The sequence below is a fragment of the Neomonachus schauinslandi genome, chromosome X, assembly GCF_002201575.2.
Source record: "Neomonachus schauinslandi chromosome X, ASM220157v2, whole genome shotgun sequence".
NCBI lineage: Eukaryota > Metazoa > Chordata > Mammalia > Carnivora > Phocidae > Neomonachus > Neomonachus schauinslandi.
In genome coordinates, this window is record NC_058419.1 from 95,087,581 (window position 1) to 95,112,782 (window position 25,202).

The following is a 25,202-nucleotide window of genomic DNA, read 5'->3' on the forward strand; positions in this document are numbered from 1 at the left end:
TCCTACAGGTCCCTGAAACTCTGTGCATTTTTTTTTTCAGTTTATCTTCTCTTTGTTGTTCAGTCTATGATGATTCTATTTATCTGTCCTCACATTCAGTGATTCTCTTCTCCATTATCTTCATTCTCTTCTTGATCACAACCAGTGAGATATTTTTTTAACTTAATGGATTTTAGCAGTACTAGTACTTTAATTTGGTTCTTTAACTTACATTTTTTCTCAGATTCTCTGTTTTTTTTCATTTGTTTGATGAGAATTCAAAATTATTTGTTGAAGCAGAATGTGGGGCATTGATTTACATTGCCTCATTGCAGAAGGGTGGGGTGGAAAGTCTGTTCCTGGATGGGCCCAAGAGAAATGACCAAGAAAAGAGATAGGAAGAAGCAGAGTGCCAACTAGCTCTACTTGTCACCACTTCATTCCACCTCATTGATGCTATGTGGGGTTGGAAGCTCAGTTCTCCACTGGTCCTGGCTCACATATAGAAAGAAAGGAAGCAGAATGCCAACTACCCTGTCTCACATCACTTCATTTTACCTTGTTGATGCTTGCTAGGGGTATATACTGTGGTCCCCACTGGATCTCACTGATTCCAGGAATGGGATGGAATACGAGTGGCTACTGGTCCTGGTTTACACCCTACTGGATCTTGCTGACACCAGGAGAGGGAAGAAAAGTGGACTGCTTACTAGCCCAACTTGCAGCAATTTGCTCAGTCTCATTGACAACAGGTGTAGGCAGAGGTGACTAGATCCTCCAGTCATGAGCTCTTTAAGTCTCATTATTCCTGGGTGGGGACGAGCTCTCAGCTTACAACAGCACTGTTGACACCTTCCTGGTGGGGTACTTTGAGCTCCACCTGTTTCTGCCAGGGAAGAAATAGAAGATAAACTAGCCCCTTGGCTCCACCAACACTGTTGTGGCAAGGGAACTGGAGCACAGCCTACTTCAGCTGGGGGAATGATAGATTAGTTTTGCTGCTTGGCCCCATCAACAGAGACAGGTGAGGGGAAGGGAATCAGAGTGTGCTGCTTAAGAAACATGAGGGAGGGAGGGTACAAAATCAATTATCTGCTTGGCCCTTCTGAGGCTACTGGAGTGAGGGACATGTGATTTTTCCATTGATGTTTGGCTCGAGTAAGGTAGGAAGAAAAGAACTATGCCATCTTGGCAAAACCGGAAGTCCAATAAATAGGAGTATTTTTAAAGTATCTTGGCAAATATGAATTGTTTCCAATATTTATAGACGATCCAAGACAGATCTTTCATTTTTATATTACGATTTTCTTAGTTCTATGATTTCTTTTGCAATGAAAAAATGTTGCTAAACATTAAAATGTAAAAATCAAGGAATATAAAAAAATTAATTAGAATATTTAATGCGACCATCAATAACAATAACAGTGTATTTCAAAGTGGTGATGAGGATTTTTCTAATTACAGGGAAACAGTGTCTTCTCAGGGGGAGAGTCAGGTTTCAAGAAGGTACAGGAAACATTCACATTAGTTGATTTGGGGATAGAGGGCATTTTCTCTATGACAATCGAGAATTCTAGAGGAATGTGTGGTAAAGTCTTAGAGTTTGGAAAAGAGAGGAAGTTGTGATAAGAAAGTGGGTGTACTGATGAGCACCAGGTGATGCACAAAGTGTTGAATCACTATATTGTACACCTGAAACTAATATTATACTGTATGTTAACTAACTGAAATTTAAATAAAAAATTTTTTTAAAAAGTTCATGTACTGCCCTTGAGGATATTAATGCTGAGAATGAGGGGTAATGCAGAAGAACTGGTATTCATATGGTAACAGATATAAAGAGGGATAACTGTAAAATTACATAATTCCACATGTTAGAAAAACAAATGGTGGTGGTAAGATCTCACATTCACGCTACCTTTGGGGATGAAACTTTGGAGGTGGGAACGATTGGATAACTTAGCAAATATACATTACACGTAAGGATTTGCTAATGGCTTGAAAATAATTCACCAGTTATTCAACACTCTCTACCTACCTAAACATATGCATATATTTTGCTATATATGAGCTTAGCTGTCTCAACACTCAGCCCTCACAAGTAACAAACTACAACTGAACCCTTGAACAATGTGGGGGTTGGGGTGCCAACTCCCCTGCAAAGTCAAAAATTTGCATATAACTTCTGACCCCTAAAGACTTAACTACTAAGAGCTTACTGTTGACTGGAAGCCTTACTGATAACATAAACAGTCAATGAAGACATATTTTTATGTTATATGTATTATATACTGTATTCTTACAATAAAGCAAGCTAGAGAAAAGAAAATGTTATTAAGAAAATCATAAGGAAGAGAAAATACACTTAAAATACTGCACTGTAAAAAACCCACACATAAGTAGACCTGAACAGTTCAAACCCATGTTGTTCAAGGGTCAGCTGTAATGTCAAATATGGAGAATTTGCTAATATACTCAGGAAATGAGTGCTTGTCTGCAAGATAAGTGCCTCACCATTTACCTTTTACCTTCTATCAGTTTTCTTCCTGATAGAAGTTGTGATAAAGATCACAGTACCATTTACATATGATAATAAAATGGATAACATGTGATGATGACTTCTTCTGTTCCTATCAAGGGGTCAGGAACTCCAATACATGCCCAGTTGCACAGGAAAGGAAATCCATTATAGCTACCAGAATTCAGGAAGAATAAAAGTGGCAAAAGGTAATGAGTGCTTGTGCTTAGTCAAAATAGAGAAATCCTAGAATGAATGTTTTCATAAAATGCAGTTATCCTATCCCTTTTATGAGATAACTGAAAAAATATAAATCTAATCCCTTCTGTAAGATTAAATTTTGACTTGCCCACAGAACTGGTGACACTAGAGAGTTTCAATTGTGTACTTATTTCCCACTCATGGAGACCATGACAACTTACAGGCATTTGATCTTACTTTTAGACTTAAATATGCATAGGATTGTCAGCTAAATGAAGAAGAAGAAAAAAAACAATAACAATTTCAGTTCAGGTGTAATTGGATTTTTGACATATCAGGTAGAGCTCTGATTACATTTGACAGATGCATATTGATTTTCATTTTAAACTCTTCTGATCCAACATACTTTGTTATTTCTGGAATTTTTTCCCTTGAAATTAAATAAAGGTTTGAAGTGATAGAAAATTTTAATTAACCTCACGGACTGAATGTAATACCTATCCTGGAATTGGAGTCTGATAGTATATATTTTTTCATACAAAACAATGAAAAATGTAATATTTGTGTAGCATAAAGCAGAAATATTGGGTTTTAGAGTGTACCAAACAGGTCATAGGACACGGTTTAGAACATGTCCTCACTTATCAGTCTAAGAATTAAAACAAAAATGCAAAGTCTATACAGTTGCATTAAGCTTCTCAAAAGTGACCCAGAAGTGCTAAAGCTGTCACCACTTTTACTATCTCAACACTTTCTTTACAGCTTCCATCTCTTGAGGTTCTTGCACAGAAGCGAATGCAGTCTATGTTTTTTCATACCGGATTCTGGGCCAGTGACCTTCAGTATTTTTGCCCTGATTTCTTCTCTCTCATATACATGTGGATAAATACTCAATTTTAAGCATGTTTTATTATGTTTCTCCCAAGACAGGCACTTGATTCTTGATCCCAACATAATAAAAACATTATTAGACCAATAAAACTTGAAAGAGTATATTCCGTTTTACAAAACATAATTTTACTCTCAGACTCACACCTTGTTTGATTCCAAAAGTAGTCAGAAAGCATATAATTTGCTTTGCTTTTCACTTTACTATCTGAGCACTTTTATTCCAAATTTTTCTTTCTTATGTCTTTTCTAGCACCTAAGAAATAAAAAGAGTTCCATTTTTTTAAGAAAGAGAAAATATTGTAAACTTAGCATCAAAATTAGAATAACTATTCCAAAAGCAAACAAACCTATATAGATCTGTTTTTATTAATGTCATTAACATAGAATGACAGAATTTTTGAGTTCTAATTTAATGGTCCTCACATATAACCTCCCAGTGAGTCTAGGAATATATTCTAAGAAGTATTAGGAAGATGGCCCCTCAGCAACCACTTAAATTCATCCTCTAAGGAGGAATTTCTATTTCTTAAGGTACTCAGCTCCTTCATGAAATAAAATTGGAAGGTTTTTCATTGTTTTAGGCCCTGGTTCCACTGCTTAGAGCTACCAGTCTCTGGTTAAGTTCTGCTGTCAGCAGCAATACAGAAAATTAAACTCCATCTTCCACATTTGGAGAAGCCACTTTTCCATGCTCACTATAATTTATTCCCTCAAGCACTAGACATAGTTCTATTTGTCATGTCTTGCTCATTATTTAAATCCAAGGATTTAAGATTTTGACTGTCTTAACTGTCTTTGCTAGGTCCTTTAATAGGCAAACCCAAGGGGTGTCTGGGAGGCACAGTCAGTTAAGCGTCTGCCTCTTGGTTCTGCTCAGGTCATGATCTTAGGGTCATGAGATGGAGCCCCGCATTGGGCTCCGCGCTCAGTGGGGAGTCTGCTTGGGGATTCTCTTCCTCTGCCCCTCCCCCTCCTCTTTCTCTCTCTTTCTTTTGCAAGTAAATAAATAAATTTTTTAAAAAGAGGCAAGCCCAAACCGGTAAGGTCAGCTATATGTTATATTTCCACCTATGATGAATGATTTTTGGATCTCCAAATACTGTCCTTGAATTCCTATCTCTGTCGACTACCTGCCCATTGGGACATCACCATTTCTACCTAAATTATAACATGTTGACTTATTCGTAATGTAAGATTTTCCAAATTTCTGATTTCACTCTTTCATAACAAATACAACTACATGTAGTTTCTTCAGTATCAATGCAATTTCAATCAATATGTCTCATTGGAGATTTTGGTTATAAGTAGAGTTGTCTAGCCATTTATCAGGTATTTACTGCCATTTCCTAAGATATAACAAAAGACCCTTCATCCCTCAATATCCATGCAAAGAAGCATTTTATTTTCCAGTATCTTAATATTTAGCATGTTTAATTGACCCAAATTATCCAGGTAAGATCTAATTAGTGCAAAGCAATTTGGAACAATTACCTATATTCTTACACCTGCAAAAAGCAATTTTACTATTATGGCTCAAACTTATTTTAAATTTTTAGATAATCTGACTACAAAGTATGTTATCAAGAATTAAGTAAGACAAAAACCAAAAATGTGCTCCCAAGCCGAACACCACAATATTCAATTTATGTTACTGATGCTTTGCACTCGCATGTCAGACATTCTATTATTTCCTTAATACTTTGTCTTGAAGACTGCAGCCAAACATTACAGAATACTGAGAATAAACATCCATTTAGCATTCTAGCATATTGGCTTTCTCTTCCTGCTTTTTGTGATACATCAATTTGCTGAATATTCTCTGTTTTTACACAAGACATAGATGGTATGGACTCAGATGAGACTCTATCAGCCATTTATTATAGCCATCTCTGCTGGCTAATTCATTCATTCATGTTGTCCCTTCAGTAAGGGCTTTTCTGGCCACCCTCTTCAAAACTGCACCTCCAACACCACGACTTTCCTTATCCCCCTCCTGTACCCATTTTCTTTCCCCATCCTATTTGATTATTGTCTATCTTTTCCTACTAGCATGTAAATCCCAGTAGGGCAGAGATATTTGCCTATTTAGCTCCCTGCTGTATCTACAGAATTTAGAACAGGATCTTAGCATATTGTAGCTCTCAATAAATATTAGTATGGGAAGGAGTTGAGCAAGGAACTGTTTTAGTTACCGGAAATACCGTAGGAAATGAGAGAAAATATTGTTTGTGCTGTGGAACTTAACAGAAAGTGGAGAAAAGAAGAGGAGTAAATAGGTAGATAACTACACAATAGGTTTTAAGTTAATTATTTAGGAAGAGAGAATTAATGAAGACTGCTCTCAAGGAAAATTTCTCTAAAGAAGTGACACTGAGTAGAGGCATTTATTTTTTTTTAATTTTTTTTAAATTTTTTAAAGATTTTATTTATTTAGGGCGCCTGGGTGGCTCAGTTGGTTAAGTGACTGCCTTCGGCTCAGGTCATGATCCTGGAGTCCCTGGATCGAGTCCCGCATCGGGCTCCCTGCTCGGCAGGGAGCCTGCTTCTCCCTCTGACCCTCCCCCCTCTCATGTGCTCTCTCTCTCTCATTCTCTCTGTCTCAAATAAATAAATAAAATCTTAAAAAAAATAAATAAATAAAAAAGATTTTATTTATTTATTTGACAGAGAGAGAGACACAGCGAGAGAGGGAACACAAGCAGGGGGAGTGGGAGAGGGAGAAGCAGGCTTCCCATGGAGCAGGGAGCCCGATGTGGGGCTCGATCCCAGGACCTGGAATCATGACCTGAGCCGAAGGCAGACGCTTAACGACTGAGCCACCCAGGCGCCCTCTGAGTAGAGGCATTTAAAGGATTTAGAGGAAGGTAAACAAGAAGTTGGGATAAGAGTGTTCCAAGCAGAAGGGTGAGCAACTTAAACACTTAAATAGGAATTGGCTCGGGATGCTGCAGCAGCTCAGTGAAGGGTGGGAGAAATTAGAGAAGGTGAGGTCAGGGAAAAAAAAAAGCACGGACCAGATGATGTGAGGCCTTTCTGACCTCACCTCCTAAAGCTGAACTGGATAACATAGGGAGGTTTAAAAAAGCATAGTGATATGACTCAATTTATGTTTTTACAACAGAGCACTCTGTCTTCTGTGTGGATATCAGAATTTAGGGAGCAGGACAGAAATAAAAGAAGCAATTGTAGCAGTTCAGGTGGTACAGACTAGGGTAAAAATGATGGAGGTGGTAAAAAGGGGCCAGAAATGAGATATATATTTATGGCTTTGTGATCAGTATTCACTGATGGGCTAGGAATTTGCACTGAGAACAAAAAGGAATCAAGTATTACTCCTAGGTGATTGGCAAGATGAACTAGATAAATAATGGTGCCATTAAGTGAGGTGGAGAAATCTTTGTGGAAGAAATTAGCATGAGAGTGAGGGGATGGGTATATCAAGAGTAATATTAAGAGATACCTACTAGATACCCATGTGAAGAAGCAAATAAGCAGTTGAAACTCAAGAGAAATTCTGGAGTTGGAGATACAAATTAGGAGTTCATGATGAATAGACAGGATCCACAAGCCTCAAAGAAATGACCAGGAAGATAATATAACTGGAAAAGAGACAGGACTGAACCTCAAATCAAGCCAACATCTCGAGTTCTGATAGCAGATAAAAGAGAGAAAAGACGACTCACAAGGGCTGAACAATGACATACGAGGAAAACCAAAGTCAAGTTAATACAACATTTCAAGGAAAGAAAAGTCAACTATGTCAAATACTACTGAGAGATAAAGATAAGGACATAGCATTGACCTGTAGATTCTGCAACATGAAAGTAATGATTTCCTTGACAAAAGTAATTTTAGTTGAGTTGTCAAGATTAAATTCTCACTGAAGTGAATAAGAGAATTGATAGAGATAAAGAAGCAGAGACAGTGAGGATAGACAAATTTTTCCAGGACTTTAAAATCTACTTTAATGTAGATTTTAGGTACAGGCATACCTCATTTTATCGTGCTTTGCTTTATTAAGCTTCTCAGATAATGCTTTTTTTTTTTTTTTTTTTTTTTACAAGTTGAAGGTTTGTGGCAACCCTGCATCAAGCAAGTCTCTTGGCACCATTCTTCCAACAGCATTTGCTCACATTGCGTCTTTGTGTCACATTTTGGTAATCGTACATTTCAAACTTTTTCAGTCTTATTATATTTGTTAAGGTGATCTTTGATCAGTGATTCTGACTCACTGAAAGTTCAAATGATGGTTAGCACTTTTTAGTGATAAAGTATTTTTAATTAAGATATGTGCATTGTTTTTTTAGAGATAATGCTATTGTACACTTAATAGACTACAGCATAGTATAAACATAACTTCTATATGCACTAGGAAACCAAAAAATTCATGTGATTCATTTTACTGCAATATTCGCTTTACTGCAGGGGTTTGGAATCAAGCCTGCAATATCTCCAAGGTAAGCCTGTACATCTTAAAATCTGTTAGTGTAAGCTTTCCAATTTCATTCTTCCTTATTTTTTTTTTTTTTTGGAAATTCTACTTCTTTTGTCTTTTCATATATATTTTAGAATCAGCTTATCAATATCTGCAAAAATAGTCTCACGAGAAATAGATTGGAAATGCACTGGATCTATATATCAAATTGGAGAGCATTTACATTTTAACTATATTGGGTTTTTAGTTGATGAGCATGATGCATCTCTATCTATTTAGGTCTATTGGATTTCTTCCATCAGTGTTTTCTACTATTTAGTATAAAGATACTGTACATATTTTGTTAGATATATACCTATGAATTTCAGGGTTTTTTGTTGTTGTCGTAAATGACATTTTTAACCTCACACTCGAATTGTCTATTGCTAGTATACAGAAATGCAATTGGGTTTTGTATACTGACTTGAAGAAGTCCTTAATTCTACATTGTAAAGAGTATTTTTGGGGTACAGCATTATGGATTGACAGTACTTTTTTTCTTGCATCACTACCAATGTCACTCTATTACCACGTAGCTTGCATGGTTTATGAAGAGAAGTCTTTTTTTTTTTTTTTCTTTAAGGAGTTCACCACATGTTTATTGGGTAAAGATCACAGAAAAGACAGTCATGGGTGCTGTCCACACGTGGGAAGCAGCCCCTGTGGGAAATAAAGAATATTCTTTTTTTTTTTTTTAAGATTTTATTTATTTATTTGACAGAGAGAGACACAGCGAGAGAGGGAACACAAGCAGGGGGAGTGGGAGAGGGAGAGGGAGAAGCAGGCTTCCCGCCGAGCAGGGAGCCCGATGTGGGACTCGATCCCAGGACCCTGGGATCATGACCTGAGCCGAAGGCAGACGGTTAACCGACTGAGCCACCCAGGCGCCCAATAAAGAATATTCTTGAGTCTGAAGAGAAGTCTTTATTCTTCTGTATGTAATGTGCCTTTTTAAAAAACCTGGCTACTTGGGGGTGCCTGGGTGACTCAGTCATTGAGCGTCTGACTCTTGATCTCAGCTCAGATCTTGATCTTGGGGTTGTGAGTTCGAGGCCCATGTTGGGCTCCACACTGGGTGTGGAGCCTACTTTAAAAAAAGTAAATAAAATAATAAAAAGATTAAAAAAATCTGGCTACCTTCAACAGTTTCTTTTTGTTGCTTGCTTTCTGCAGTTCAAATATCATTTGCCTAGGTTTTCTAAAAAAAACAAAACACCTCAGTTATTATCTTTTCAAATATTTCTTCTTTCCATCTGTGGTGTTCTATCTTTCTGCCTTCTGGAACTGCCATTATAAATATGTGAGACTGCTTGATACTGTTCTATAACTCTTCAATGCTCTCTGTTTTTCTGCCTTATTTTCTTTTTATCTTACATCAGTGTAATTTCTACCAACCTAATTTAAAGATGATGGATTTTTTTCCCTTACCTGTGTCAAATCTATTGATAAATCCATCAAAGATATTATTTATACTTTTTCTGTGTTTTCATTTTGAGCATTTGGTTTGATTCTTTTTTTATAATTTCCATCTCATTGCTTAAATTATTCTAATCTGTTACTTTGTCTAGCTTTTCCATTCGAAGCTTAAAGAGAGTAATTTGAATGCCCTATCAGAAAGTTTGAGCATCTGTGCCTTGTCCCACTTTGGTCCTAATAACTGATTTTTCTCTTGAGAGAATGTTATTCTCCTCTTGTTTGTATGTTTCATAATTTTTTAGTTGGGAGTGGTATAATTTTGTTTAGTGTTGGGGCTAGTTTGCCAAAGGGCTTTTCTTAATGTCTGTTCTACTCTCAGCTGTAGGTCTTCCCTTTGTAGTATACCTCATGTAGGGTCTGTCTCTTGCAACTTGGAACGAGAGAGTTTTATGCTAAGTGAAATAAGTTAGAGAAAGACAAATACCGTATGATGTCACTTGCATGTAGAATTTAAGAAACAAAACAAACGAACAAATCAAAAAAGAGACAAACAAAAATTCAGGCTCTTAATGATGGAGAACAGACTGACAGTTACCAGAGGAGAGGTAGGTGGGGGGATGGGTAAAATAGGTGAATGGGATTAAGAGTACACTTATCATGATGAGCACTGAGTAATGTATAGAGTTTTGAATCACTATATTACACACCTGAAACTAATATAATACTGTATGTTAACCTTATTGGAATTAAAATTTTTTAAAATCACAAAAAAGATACTAGCTAGTTATAGACTAATTAATGAAACAACCTAGAAAATGACCATAAATCAATTGTAGAGTATGTGTGTATGAAGATATTATCTTATCAACACATCCATCAATTAATATATTAATATATATTAATAATATTGAAGGTACTAAACAGTATATTCAATTATGCATCACTATATTATGTAATAATATATTTTCATATAAATCAAATTATAATTATTGATTATATAATTAACAATGTATTATTTATATATTAATATATTTATATATTAATTACATTAATGATGTTTCCATTCAGTGGAAGAGCTGGTTTATTTCACAAATGATAAAAATCACAACTTGCTATCTGGCTAAATGAAAAACAAATGGAAAATTCTGCACACCAAATACAAAGATGAATCCAGATGAACTGCATATGTAAATATTTTTTAAAACTTTAAAAGTCTTGAAAAAAGCTTAGTAGTCTATTTTCACATAGTTTGAAGAAGAAAAATCTTTCTAACCAAGACAGGTGACCCAGAGGATATAAAGACAGGATGATTTTATCATAAAATTGCCAAAAAAAAATTATGGGAAAAATTCTATAATTTGAAGACAATAAACAAATAATAGATTGGAAGAAATATTTCTCAGGGAGATATCAAAAATGGTTTTCAATGGATAATATGAAAAAGTTTTACAAATAAATGGTAGAGGTAAAAACAACCTAGTATCATTTAAAATGAGCAAAAGTTATGCAAATACAATTTACAAAAAGCCAAGTGCAAAGAGCAATATTAGATCTGCAAGTTCTGCTTCCTGGAACCCAAAGAACTTCTTGTATTGGCCAACTGAATGGCTTCATGTTGACAACAGAGGCATTAATTCTCAAAGAAGAAAGAGGGATGGTACCTAACATTTATCTATCTGTCTGCCTATATATCTATGTTTAAATAAAGCTAAAATAGAAAACTGAAAATTTTTAAAGTTACATGAAAATGACACTAACTAAAATTATATCTGGTTAGTTTTATTTATCTGTAGGAAATTATGTGAGAAAATAAAGGCCTGATGTTTTAAAAAAAAAAAAGTAAATTTAACTGGAGCAAAGCAACACGGTTAAAGGTATCTTCCCTATGTGTCTTTCTGCCAGGAATATTTATGTAACCAGAAGTCAGGATTTCCTATTACTGTGATTACTCCAATGACAACAACCTAAACTGAGGCTCTAAATCTTTTCTTTAAATTAAAGATAAAGTTTAATTAGCCCTTACAGAGATTATTTAACATTGTGTAAAATGTTTTGAATAGTATGCTAATCCTTTTACCACTGTGTCAGGGAATACCAAGAGTACAAAAGTGATATAACAGTCATTATGTAATAATATTTTTAGTTATATTAATCTTTCTCATGAAAACTATTAAAGATTTTCTATTCTTGAACAAAGAATACTGTTACTGTTTTAAGTAAAGCCTTTGTGTTTTCTAAGAAGCAATAAGAGCAAAGAAATAGTGAGCTATTGCATTTAAAATCAGTAATAAGGTATTAAGTATAAATAAACAAAAGTAGCTTATATTATATGACAACAAATTGTGTATTTACTGTTGCTCTAATATCACAAAAAATGAGATATATTGTTAATACTCTTGCTATTTTTAAAAGGTAATCCAAAATGGTTTTGAGCATGATTTGTCCATTAGACAAAAGCAAAATATATGAAAAATACATAAAAAAAAAATTTCTGAAGACACGAGGTTGATGAACTACTGAAAACACACAAAATGGACATTGATACAAAGATTCAGAATCACAGAAATGTCATTTTTCCCTACATGTATAAAGTTAAAATTTAAATGACAAATTAAAAGAATTCCAATAAATATTCTATCAGGTTTTCTCTGGAGGTAATCAAGTTTATTATAAAGGTCATATGGATACATAAACAAGGAAGAATAGCCAGTATAACTCTGAAAAGGAAAAACAATGTGAGAGAGCTATCCTCAACACATATTAAAGCACATTATAAAACCTCTTTAATTAAAACAGTGTAGTTTTGGCTCTCAAAGAAAAATCAGGGGAATAGTAGCGATAGCCCAGAAAGAAACCAAGTACACATGGCAGCGTAGTAGTCTATGATAATGCTGGCAGATCAAATCGGTACAGACAAAATGGGCTTTTAGATAAATCTTGAAGAAATAGCCATTTGGATAAGTAGATGGAGGGGAGAACCATATTCTTAGATTTAAAAGACTCAATCACTCAATATTTCTAAGATGCCAGTTACCCCCAAATCGATGCATAATTTCAATATAATTCAAATACAAATCCTAACAGGGGCATGTGTGTGTTTGGAAATTAACTAGCTGATTCTAAAATTCTTATAAAAGTACAAAGGATTTAGAATAACAAAGAAAATATTGAAGAGCAGGGAAAATTGGAAGGATTTATGTTACCACATATCAAGACTTGCCATAGAGCTACAGCAGTTAAGGCAGTATGGTATTGGTGCAAGGATGGATGACTAGACAACTGGAACTGAATAGAAAGTCCAGAAACAGACCCACATACATACTGTCACTGGATTTGAGAGAAAAGTGTCATGCAATTCAATGAAGGAAAGGATGGCCTTTTTTATAAATGGTGCTAGGGCAATTTGGTATACATAATGAATAAAATGAACCTTGACTCCCACCTCACCATATTTAAAGTTATTGAGATATGTATCAGGAGAAGTAAACAATAATGCTTCTAGTAAAAAAGAGAAATATATCTTCATGACTTTACGCCCCAAGCTACCAAGACTATGGCCAGTATATGGTAGCTAGATATCAGCGCTCTGGGAGGAGTGCCTTCAGCTGTAGAGTCACCTGACCAAAGTCAAACTCCTTTCCTGGGGCAGATGCATTTAATGATAGATTGATGTAGGTAGCGGGGTGGGGGGGAGGAAGGAGATGGAGATACAAAATCGTGGCCTCCTCATTCCAAATTGGGGCAAATCTGAAGTGCTAGCCTAGTTTCAATGCTTGCCATGGTATGAGCCAACACCTCTGTCTCCACCTTCTCCCTCTGTTCAGTCTTGCTTCATTCTCTTCTTCCCCAGGGGTGTTGATCCTGAGAGCACTCCCTAATAAACTTCCTGCACACTAATCTCCTTCTCAGAGACTGCTTCCCAGGAAAACTGTTCTGCAACAATGATACTTCAGACGGTTCTGAGTGAAACTTGGACAGATATTTAAAATTTTTGTTTCATTATTTATTGATAGATGTTTTACAGCTGTCTTCTACTTAGAATAGTATTGTGTAGTTGAGTAAGAGCCCAAGCCCTACATTCAAACCCAAGCTCCAGCATATACTGTGGGTGTGATCTTGGACCTAACTCCTACATGTCTCAGTATATTCATCTGACAGAAGGGTATTAATACAATCTATCTCACAGGGTTATTGTGAGGACTAAATCCTTTAATATTTGTATAGTGTTTGAAATAGTTCCTTGCACAGAGTACATTGCTATTGCTCATGGCAAGTGACATTGTTTTCCATTCAAATACCATTAAGTAAATTATTATATAGGTGACATGCCAAAATTTGTGAAGGTGGTATATGAATAACTGAAATTTGGTGTTTTTTTTTTTTAAAGATTTTATTTATTTATTTGACAGAGAGAGAGACACAGCGAGAGAGGGAACACAAGCAGGGGGAGTGGGAGAGGGAGAAGCAGGCTCCCGGTGGAGCAGGGAGCCCAATGTGGGGCTCGATCCCAGGACCCTGAGATCATGACCTGAGCGGAAGGCAGCCACTTAACGACTGAGCCACCCAGGCTCCCCGGTGATATTTTTTAATGAAAATGTTGAATAAAAGTAGAACACATAAAGGATTAGGAATATCAAAAGGAAGAACAAAGATGGATAATTTTAAAAATATAGATACAAATATAGAAATAGATATCTACTGCTCTGTAAGAAATTCTTTTGTAGAAAAACTAGTATTCTAGAAAACTAATATTCACCTAAGGTAACAAGACTTCCGTCAATGAGTAATTGATGAGAATTAAAAGCATTTGTTTAGCAATTGTTCACCCAGAAAACAAATGGATTTCAGAAGAAAAAAAACTTATTATTTCTTTCTTTTTTTTTTTTTTTTAAAGATTTTATTTATTTATTTGAGAGAGAGAATGAGAGAGAGCACATGAGAGTGGGGAGGGTCAGAGGGAGAAGCAGACTCCCCGCTGAGCAGGGAGCCCGATGCGGGACTCGATCCAGGGACTCCAGGATCATGACCTGAGCCGAAGGCAGTCGCTTAACCAACTGAGCCACCCAGGCGCCCTTATTATTTATTTCTTAACGCATTTTTCAGAAATATATTTCTGGGTACGTATCAGCAATATACTAGTCTTGTTTCTTATAAAACTGAAGAAACCAGGAATCCATCTTTGTGTTTGTGTAACCTATTTTCACCTATACAAATAATACTAATAACCAATACTTGTAATTTTAGTGTTTAGAAATTTCTTCACATAAACAATTGCATTTGTTCTTCAAAAAATATCCTATTCAGTAAAACCGATTTTCATTTTTTATGATGCCAGATTAGAATCTAGAGAATACAGAAACTAGCTCAAGCTAAGGTTATAGTCAAAACTAGAACACAGCAGATTCTCCGACTACAAGTCTAATGCCAGTCCCTGTAGCTTGGATCTCTTCCTAGAGTCCTAGGAAGTAGCAACTTATTCTCTAGAGCTACGATATGATATAAGAAAAAACTAACCTCTCCCCACCGCCGGCCCTGTTTTTTAAAATGTCACAGTCAGAGGACCCAGGAAAATGTTACAGCTACGATTTTTTTTTCTCAAGGGTTTAATCTTGATTTTGCTTCAGTGACATTTGATTACTTCCTGGTGAGGGAGAAAAAGAACACTTCAAGTCTTATAAATGTATCAGCTTTGTAGCAGGATGTCTTCTGCGATCACAATTCACCTCTCCTCTTATCTCATTCTTGGTTACTCAACCTAATTAGATGTGTAGATAAGAATGAGCTTCAAAATGAAAGCCTGGCAGGTTAACATTCTTCACTGACAGGAAGACCCCCTTGTTCCCCCCTCCTGTCTAGTTCCTGTCACCAATTTTGAGAGAAAGATAACAAAAAGGACAGTGAACTTATTAAAAACAAAATGAAGGGGCGCCTGGGTGGCTCAGCTGGTTGAGCGACTGCCTTCGGCTCAGGTCATGATCCTGGAGTCCCGGGATCGAGTCCCGCATCGGGCTCCCTGCTCGGCAGGGAGTCTGCTTCTCCCTCTGACCCTCCTCCCTCTCATGCTCTCTGTCTCTCATTCTCTCTGTCTCAAAAAAAAAAAAAAAATTTTAAAAAAAAAAAAAAAAACAAAATGAAATATTGAGCTATCTACACCATAGCATGGAACTCATTCGAAGGAAGAAAAATTCTAGGAAAAAAAAATTTCTGTAGAGCAATAAAATGGATGTGAATGTCCTTTTCAATGTGAAAGAACAATGTCAATGGCTAGAATTCTAGTCTCGCTCGATATCTCCATACATAGAGATGCAATTTTATTAGAGGAGTTTGTAAATACAAAGGAACTTAAATTTCAGAAAGAATACGAGAATGTTTGCAGAAATTATTTTTATCTTTGTCCTTTTGTCACATATAGACCAAAATGTTGCTGAAGTTGGGTTGAGACTGGGAGGATGCCTAGAAGAGCTGAGCATGAAATGAAGCAGCGGCATTCACATTGAGAAACACTAGTCTTAGCAGCTGTCAGTTGGTCTCCCTTTAATGCTGAGCCATTCCCTGAATTGAATTGAATGCAATGTCACAGGATATAGCAGACTGGAGGGTAGGAGTTTAGAACCTCTCTGCTAACTCAGTTCATCTGAGAGCAATATTTACAAAAGTACATTTCTTAGCCAGATATACATTCCAAAAACATGTTATTTCCTCTATATGGAAATATAGACAGCATTAGAAAAAAAAAGTCCTAGGAAACCCTGCCATAAAGGAAATTTTGTTTAAGCTGGTATTTCCCAAATTTATTTCATCATAGAACTTAGTTTTTTTTTTTTTCCTCATATCATACCTATTTCTGTCTCTTGAAATTAGCATTTCACTCTGCACACTTAGGTAAATGCTGGTCAAGAATAAGACAATCTTTATAGTTCTCAAGTATTCACCAAGGAAATGTTCCATGCAGAGGTGGAAAGAGTTTTAAGGTTATAAATGCTTTACATGGCATGTGAGATTATACCTACAGGTAATTTTTACAGTAAGGCCAATGAACCCCAAAGTCTCTAAAAATGCCCACAGCAATATAAGAAAGAGAGCACCCATTTCAGTTGTACCTTTAATGTTTATGTGCCCCAAATCATCAGGAACACCCCTGACACTAATACCACATAAGAACACCAGAGCAAACAAGAAGTTTCTAGAGAAAGCTTCTAGAGAAAATAATCCCCTTTGGAGATTTTATTATATAGAGCAGCAGGGAGTACATCTTGAACTGTCAACCCACCACACAGGCAGGATGTGCATTGTTTATTGAAAAAACAAGTCACAGAAGACACTAGAGAAATCAATATGGAATGCAGGAGAACATCAGATTAAATTTGAAAATGATGTGAAGACAATTAGAACAATATAAATTATAATTAAGAAAGTACTTTCAGAATCTCTCTTTTTTTTCAAATTAGAAAATTTAAAATTGGAACACACAATGTTGGTCTGTGTTGCATAGAAATCACATTATATATAATTACTAACTGGATCACTCATTTATTTAAATTTGAAACTATATTAGAAATCACTTGAAGAATAAAGAACTAGGAATCAAAAAAAACCACAAGGAAATTCATTTCAATATATGAGCAGTTCAAAATTAATAGACAAAGATAAAAGGTTTGTAAACTAATGCAGTTGACTTTGGTAAAAGAAACAATTTCTATAATTCCCATACACAACTCCATGTTTAGAGGAGGCAATTCCCTGGCATTTTATTTTTATTTATGTATTTATTTTTTTACCTTCTGGCCCCTTTCACCCATTATTTGGATTATTTAAATAAAAGTATGGGTACTGGAAGCTTTATGTTTTTACTATGCAAAAAATGAACTTTATTGACACTTATGAACACTATGCTTGAAAATAACAAGGAAATAATCTTCCTGGAGAAGAAGATTATTGCAAAGATGTTCTCCCCAAATTTGTCTATAGGTTTAATGTAATTGCGATCAAATGTTTATTGGGACTTCTTTGAAACTTGACAAAGTTATTCTAAATTTTTTCTACAAGGATAAATAAGTGATAAAAGGAAATAAACTATGTTTTTAATTCATTTTTAAAAAAGATTTATTCATTTATTTGAGAGAGAGAGAGTGCACACAAGCGGGAGGGGCAGAGGAAGAGGGAGAGATCTGAAGCAGACTCCACGCTGAGCGCAGAGCTGATGCAGGGCTCGATCTCACGACCCTGAGGTCATGACCTGAGCTGAAACCAAGAGTCGAATGCTTAACTGACTGAACCACCCAGGCGCCCCAGAAATAAATTATTTAAGAGATCATAAAAAGAAAGAAATAGAATAAGAAAACATAAAAAAAAAGAAAACATAAAATTGTAGGATTTAAACTGCATGGCACTAGAACAAGACCTGAAATATACAGACACGTAACAGAATATGATCTGAATACAGGCTGCAAAAAATAAATAGCTACAGAATGATTATTATTATCAAATGAAAAGATGGGAAACTTGCTAATTAAATGAGGGGAATCAAATTAGATTATAATTACATAGCAAAAGAGCAAAACCTAGATGAATTAAAGGAGTAAATGAAAAAGCTGCCTATTTACGTGTAACTCCTTCTCCATTACAAAGAAGAAGAAAAAGAAAATGTAGGTGAATTTTTTATGGAGTTCATAATGTGGAAAGACTGAAAGTGTAGAACCAATGGAAAAAATTTTTAAGAAAGAAAGTGTCTCATATACTCAATGAATAAGTAAAATTAAAATATAAGCAGACATGTAAATAATTAATACGAATATAATAAGGTTGTTATTTGGCATTCAGGTGGTTTCCAACTTTTTGCTGTTATAAACAGTGCAATATTTTGATTCGTTCTTTAAATGCTCTCAGCAGAGGGGCGCTTGGGTGGCTCAGTCAGTTAAGGGTCGGACTCTTGGTTTTGGCTTAGGTCATGATCTCAGGGTCATGAGACTGAGCCCCACGTTGGGCTCTGTGCTCAGCTTGGAGTCGGCTTAAGACTCTCTCTCCCTCTCCCTCTGCCCGCCTATAAAATAAATAAATAAATCTTAAAAAAAAAAAGGAGATCTCAGCAGAATTGCAACTACTGGGTCAAAAGAGTGATAATTTCTAAGTTTCTTTATATACATTACACAACGTGCTTTTCAGAAGCTATGTTGTGATTTACATTCCCCAAAGCAGTACTTGTTCAAATTTCACCATGGTTTCAAGGAATAAAAAAAATAAAGACAAAAAAGGAAAAAGAAAACTTACATGGCTATCATTTAAATCAACATCTTTTTGAATATTAGTGACTATGAACATATTTTCAATCATTCTTTGGCCATCTGCAACTTACTCTTTGAGAACTGCTGTTTACACTCTTTTTAATGTGTTACAAAGAAATTGAAAACAAAGACTTTAAAGTCATACACAAGGAGGTTTAGCTTTGCCATTAAGCAACTGTTTTGATTTTATGTAAGTTAATTTTTCTGAATTGCAATCTCCTTGATTCAATAAGAGTAATAATAACACCTACACTATGGAGTTGTATCAAATGAAATAAAAAAATGAGATTTAGGATGCTGATAGAAATAGTACAATAAATAGAATAAAGTCATGAACCCATTTGTATTGGGATGTTAATAGTTGTTGCCAATTCCAGTTAGTATTTTTGTATTATGTTAAGATAATTCATATTTTATTATGTTTACCATAACTATTATGACTAATTTAATGCAATTAAAATATTATTTTAAGCAAATTAATATTTTTTGAGTTTTAGATTTTTAAGCAACTTCATTATTTCTTATGCCTTAGATTTTCTCCTATTCATCAATGTGCAGGTGGGATGATTAATACATAGTACAAATAGACGTACACCCTCTAATAAATTTTCAGGGAATCATTAGCTTTGTGAAGATGCAATTATTTTTCATGATTATGAATAGCTTTAGCATACTATTTATTTTTAATTTTCCAAAATCTTCTTAGACTCACACACTTATTTTTTTTAAAGATTTTATTTTTAAGTAATCTCCACACCCAATGTAGGGCTCAAACTCACAATCCAGAGATCAAGAGTTGCACACTCTACTGACTGAGCCAGCCAGGCGCCCCTCACACACTTAAGTATTAAGTGGTCAAAATGACTTTCGAACATTCAAAATCGCAAAGACAAAATATTTTACAAGTTGTATTTATGTGCTATGGAATGAAAAACAGTAAAGATATAATGAATATATATAAAGATTATACTATCCATGTTTTTCTATCAACTTATTAAAATTCATGCCCAAATATTTAATTGTGTAATTGTTATTAAATATATATTAAGATAAGAGACATATAATTTCATCATCTCTGAAATATAAAAGCATATAGAATGACAGAATATAAAGTTGAAATCCATACCTTGTGTGTGACTCAGACCACTAAACTTGAAGGCAGAAGTCTCATGGAAGAAGCTATCCCAGTAACAGTCAATGACGAGATGCCTAGGTTTTTCCTGACCTAATAAAAATATAAAGAGATATTATTCCTCAAGGTCACATTCAAGAGGAAAAATAGCAGTGGAGATGGAAATAGAATCAAACTCTCCTCTAATGGAAAATTTCTCAGATGATTATTTTTCAAAGTATATTTTAAGATGAGATTTAAATCCCATTTTTGAAGAACATATCCAACATTATAAAAGTTTTCTCTATATTAAAAATATTATAAAATCAACTCATACATTCTTAGAACTTAATGTAAACTACTCAAATAACAGATATTATTGAGAGTCTGTTTAAGCCCACTGTCTAAAAATGGATTCTAATAATTAATACTTACATGTTTAAATGTATATGCATTGACAATAATTTAAACCAATAAATACAAAATCAATCAATTACCTAAAACGTACTGGCTACATAGCAAGTACTTGCCTTTAGTGCTACCGTGTATAAAAGACAAAAATCTCGGGCACCTGGGTGGCTCAGTTGGTTAAGCGACTGCCTTCGGCTCAGGTCATGATCCTGGAGTCCCGGGATCGAGTCCCACATCGGGCTCCCTGCTCGGCAGGGAGTCTGCTTCTCCCTCTGACCCTCCCCCCTCTCATGTGCTCTCTCTCATTCTCTCTCTCTCAAATAAATAAATCTTTAAAAAAAAAAAAGACAAAAATCTCTGTCAGCATAGGCATTTATAATTTTAAGTACCTTGAACTAGATATCAGCTGACACTGTCCTTGGAAAGGAATGGGAGTGCATGTTACAACCCCTATGAAAGGGATTTTTGTAACCTATGGTAAAATTGTATATGTATTTACTATTTTGCCAATCAATATTGCTTATAGAAATACACCTTAAATATAGACCTCAAACATGAAACAATATACATGTAAGGGCATTATTTGTATAGCAATATGCATTGGGGCATTATTTATATGGCAAATTATTAGAAATGATGAAAAGGTCCATGTATTGGCGACTAGCTGTATATAAACAATAATGTAGCAAAAACTGAGGTACTAACAAGTCATAAAAATCAATGAGAAAGGCGTCTGTTAACTATTTTACTGGGATTCCAGACATATACATATTGTTAGGTGAAGTTAACAAGGTGCAAAAGAAATGATATGGTATTGACCTCTGCATGAGATAGAGGATGACAGGGGACTAGGTATGTATATATGCACTTATTCATGTACACTCAGTTTTGTAAAACCAAATGCAGTATAGATAAATTAGAATCAAACGAAGATGAAAATCGTTACCTACACAGTTGGTTGAGAATGTGGTAGATGGTGTAGGTACGGGAATGAAATTTCTTTCAGAACTTTTTATATAGCTTTGAGTTGTGAACAATACATGTTTCACAAATTCAAAAATACAACTGAATTTAAGAAGTCTCAAAAAGCAACCTTAAAACTTTTTGTAATTGTAAGAATATAGTAATTTTGACAATATTAGCTAAAATATTGACTATGATAGAACAAATGAATTACACTGTTGTGTTGAGAACCAGGTTTCTCATGTGGGAGCAGGAAGAGAGTGTGAGGTAAATTTAAGAAGAACCCTATGGTGTAGGATTGAAAGGGAGATAATCAGTATGAAACAACATTTTTTTTTTTTTTTTAAGGAGGCTCCATGCCCAGCGTGGAGCCCAAATGCAGGGCTTGAACTCATGACCCTGAGATCAAGACCTGAGCTGAGATCAAGAGTCGGACACTTAATGAACTGAGCCACCCAGGTGCCCTGAAACAATAATTTGTAATAATTCTATTTGCTCTGTCCCCTGAAAGGGACATCCCAGCAATAGTGAGCACATCTAGTGCCCATTTCTTGGATATTAAATACCTTGTCCCTATAAAGCAAACCTTAGAAAAGTGTCTAATTCTAGCTTTAAAACTAGTTAAGTGGTGAAATTGGAACATCTTGTGCCAGAAAGTAACAAAGTGTTCAAAAACTAATAGAGACAATTCAAAAGAACTAGGGATTGACTTGCAAAGGATCCTGCTGGCCAAACTGGGGAGTATCCAAAAGAATAAGAATAATAACTAATAATAATGATAATAATAATAGTAATAATAATAAACCCATGAAGACAAAGTTGCTCCACTCCTCCTAGGTTCTCCCTCTTACAACTAAAACTTGTCAGATGTAACATAACAGACAAGCCTGGGGAGACTTTGCAAGCATGGGAAGAAGAAGGTAACTTGAGGAACAACATGGTGGTGAGTTCCTGGTTTCTTTTTCTTTTCTTTTTTAAAGGAGGCTCTATGCTGGGCATAGAGCCCTATGGAGGGCTTGAATTCACGACCCTGAGATCAAGACCTGAGCTGAGATCAAGAGTTGGATGCTTAACCGACTGAGCCATCCAGGTGCCCCAAGTTCCTGGTTTCTATATTGTCTCTTATATATACCGGACAAGGCACTGCAGAAGCCTCGAACCCAGATCAGCTAAGAGGGTTAGACAAAAAAAAGAGGAGGCAAGCTGATCTTCCAGCTCCTGCTGGTAGACACAGGCAGCACTCCAATTCTCTTGCTGGGTAGCAGTAGAGTTTATCTGAATGAATGAATAACAATGGTCCGACAATATTCTGTCCACAAGAAACTTCTTCAAATTTAGTGACCTTGGTAGTTTGAAAGAAAAAAGATGGAAAAAGATGTATCATACAAATGTTAATTATAAGAAACAGGAATGATTACATTAATATCATATAAAATAAATTTCAGAGAAAACTAAATTACTAGAGACAAAGAGAGGCATTACATAATATAAAATATTGATACATGAGGGAGACATATAATCCTAACATGTCTATAACAGATAACAGAGCCTCAGCTTACATGAAGCAAAAATTGATTGAGATGAAAAAAGAAATGAACAAATACACAATTATGGCTGTGTGCTTTAACATCCCTCTCTCAGCAACTGATAGAACCACAGTCAAAATCAGCAAGGATACAGAGGACCCAAATAACAAATAACAAATAACAAAATATTTCCTTATATTAAGGAAATAAAAGCTTTTTCCTCTGCTTTCCTCCCCCACCCCCTTTCTATTTTTAAGTGTGAGTACAGCTTCATGGATTTTTTTTTTTGTCTTTTACATCTCAGCTTTTATTATTTTCAAATCCCCATCACATCATCACATTTATTCACAGAATATTTGCTGTATAAAAGCATATGGGGATCTAAATTCAGAAGACACAAGCTATGTGACTTTGGGCAAGGAACTTCTTCTTTTTTTTTTTGGCTTCTGCATCTCCTTACACTCTGGGGGATGCACCAGGTAATAGCTAAGGTTGATTTTAGCTAGTGATTCTATGATTCTTTGACTACCGAACATGCATTGTCTGATGGCCCACACTTTATTCAGAGGAGGCTACTTGATCTCTTTGTTTAAAACAGTGTCATTACCATTTTATTTCTGAGTAATTTCCCTGAGTCTGGGAAAACAAAAACATAACAAATGTTAACAGAATTGATTTTGAAACCTATCTCTTTCTTCTCTGGATTTCTCTGTATCCAGATCTCCAGTAGGACCTTATGGCTTTTAAAAGCAATTAAAAAAAAAATAGGGGCACCTGGGTGGCACAGTCAGTTAAGCGTCCGACTCTAGATTTTGGCTCAGGTCATGATCTCAGAGTCGTGAAATCGAGCCCCAAGTCGAGCTCCATGATCAGTGCAATATCTGCTTGGATTCTCTCTCTCTCTCTCTGCCCCTTCCTGCCCCATTCTCTCTCTCTCTTTCTTTCTCTCTCTCTTAAATAAATAAATACATTTTTTAAAAAATACCCAAGGGCGCCTGGGTGGCTCAGTTGGTTAAGCGACTGCCTTTGGCTCAGGTCATGATCCTGGAGTCCCGGGATCGAGTCCCGCATCGGGCTCCCTGCTCAGCAGGGAGTCTGCTTCTCCCTCTGACCCTCCTCCCTCTCATGCTCTCTGTCTCTCATTCTCTCTCTCGCAAATAAATAAAATCTTAAAAAAAAAAAGAAAAAAAAAAAAAGAATCTCCAGCTAATAAAAAACAGCAAGGATGATAGACATAATAACTGATACTAGTATGGATACTAAAATGTTTCATCAAGTGAAAGGTTGGAAGGGAAGGGGTTATTCACATTGTTTCAAATTATCACCTGGACAATTATTTATTAGTTATAAGGGAGAAAGATGACCTTTACAATATAAAGATCTGGCAGACACAACCTTAACCAAGTGATTAAACTTAGCATCCCCAATAATGGGACTTTGTGTCTCCTGATGTGTTGCAATAAGTACACAGTATGTGATATTCTTCCCAAAATGTTAGTCAGAATTGAGTAATGAAGAAACAAAGATAAAGTAAAACAAAGTACATCAATGCAATGTAGTATTATAGAACTGTTAATATATTTATGTAGTTCTGTATGTCCTAACATGGAATAATCTCCAAGGTATGTAATGAAAGAGAAGTTTTTGTACAAAAAAAAAAAACGAAATCCATAATGTGCAACAGTCTATAAAACAACTGGCCTGGACTCCTCAAAATGCCAATATTATAAGAGATAGAAAAAGGTGGGAGGAAATTTTTAGCTTAAATGAGACTTAAGAGATCTGATAACCAAATGCAATGCACAGTTCTTAATTGGATCCCAGATTGGAAAAAAGATAAAATTTTTAAGTTCTAAGGAACATTTCTGGGACAACTGGAGAAGTTTCACTGTGGAGTATATATTAAATATTAACATATCTATATTAAATCTTTGTGTATGATATGGCATTGCAGTTATGCTGGAGAAAGTCCTTTCTCTAAGGCCATAGATGCTTTAGAGATGAAATTATATATCTATAGATAGAGACAGGATATAAAGCAAATTCCCCCCAAATTAACAATTGACGAAGCAGATGAATCTATATGAAAACTATAGGACTAATCATTGTACCGTGCTCTTCTACAGGTGTGAAATTTTTCAAAATAGAAAGTTGTGTCTTAAAAAAAAGTGTCTTAGGGGGACAAAATTAAAGACTAAATGGCAAAAAAAATTAAAATTAAAAATATATTCCTATAGCTCTAATGAAAGCACATTTTATTATCTTTAAAATGGGATTTGTGTAAAAGGAACTATTGGGTCATAGAAAAAACTTAAATTATATTTGTACTTAATTCTCTATGAAAAAGAAATAAGCTCTATCGACATTAAGTATATGAGTTGATAATGCTTCATATATATATTTCACAAGTAAATATATGCACATTGAAGTG

The 25,202-nt window shown here is 35.2% G+C and overlaps 1 protein-coding gene across 1 annotated transcript in view; it reads right to left on the reverse strand.

Moving 5' to 3' along the window:
- Nucleotides 1-25,202, reverse strand: part of CFAP47 (cilia and flagella associated protein 47) — a 506,331-nt gene that overhangs the window by 81,186 nt on the left and 399,943 nt on the right. The window contains exon 58 of the mRNA XM_021681266.1: nucleotides 19,887-19,985. Coding sequence (XP_021536941.1) covers nucleotides 19,887-19,985 — 99 coding nt within the window. The remainder of the gene's footprint in view (nucleotides 1-19,886; nucleotides 19,986-25,202) is intronic.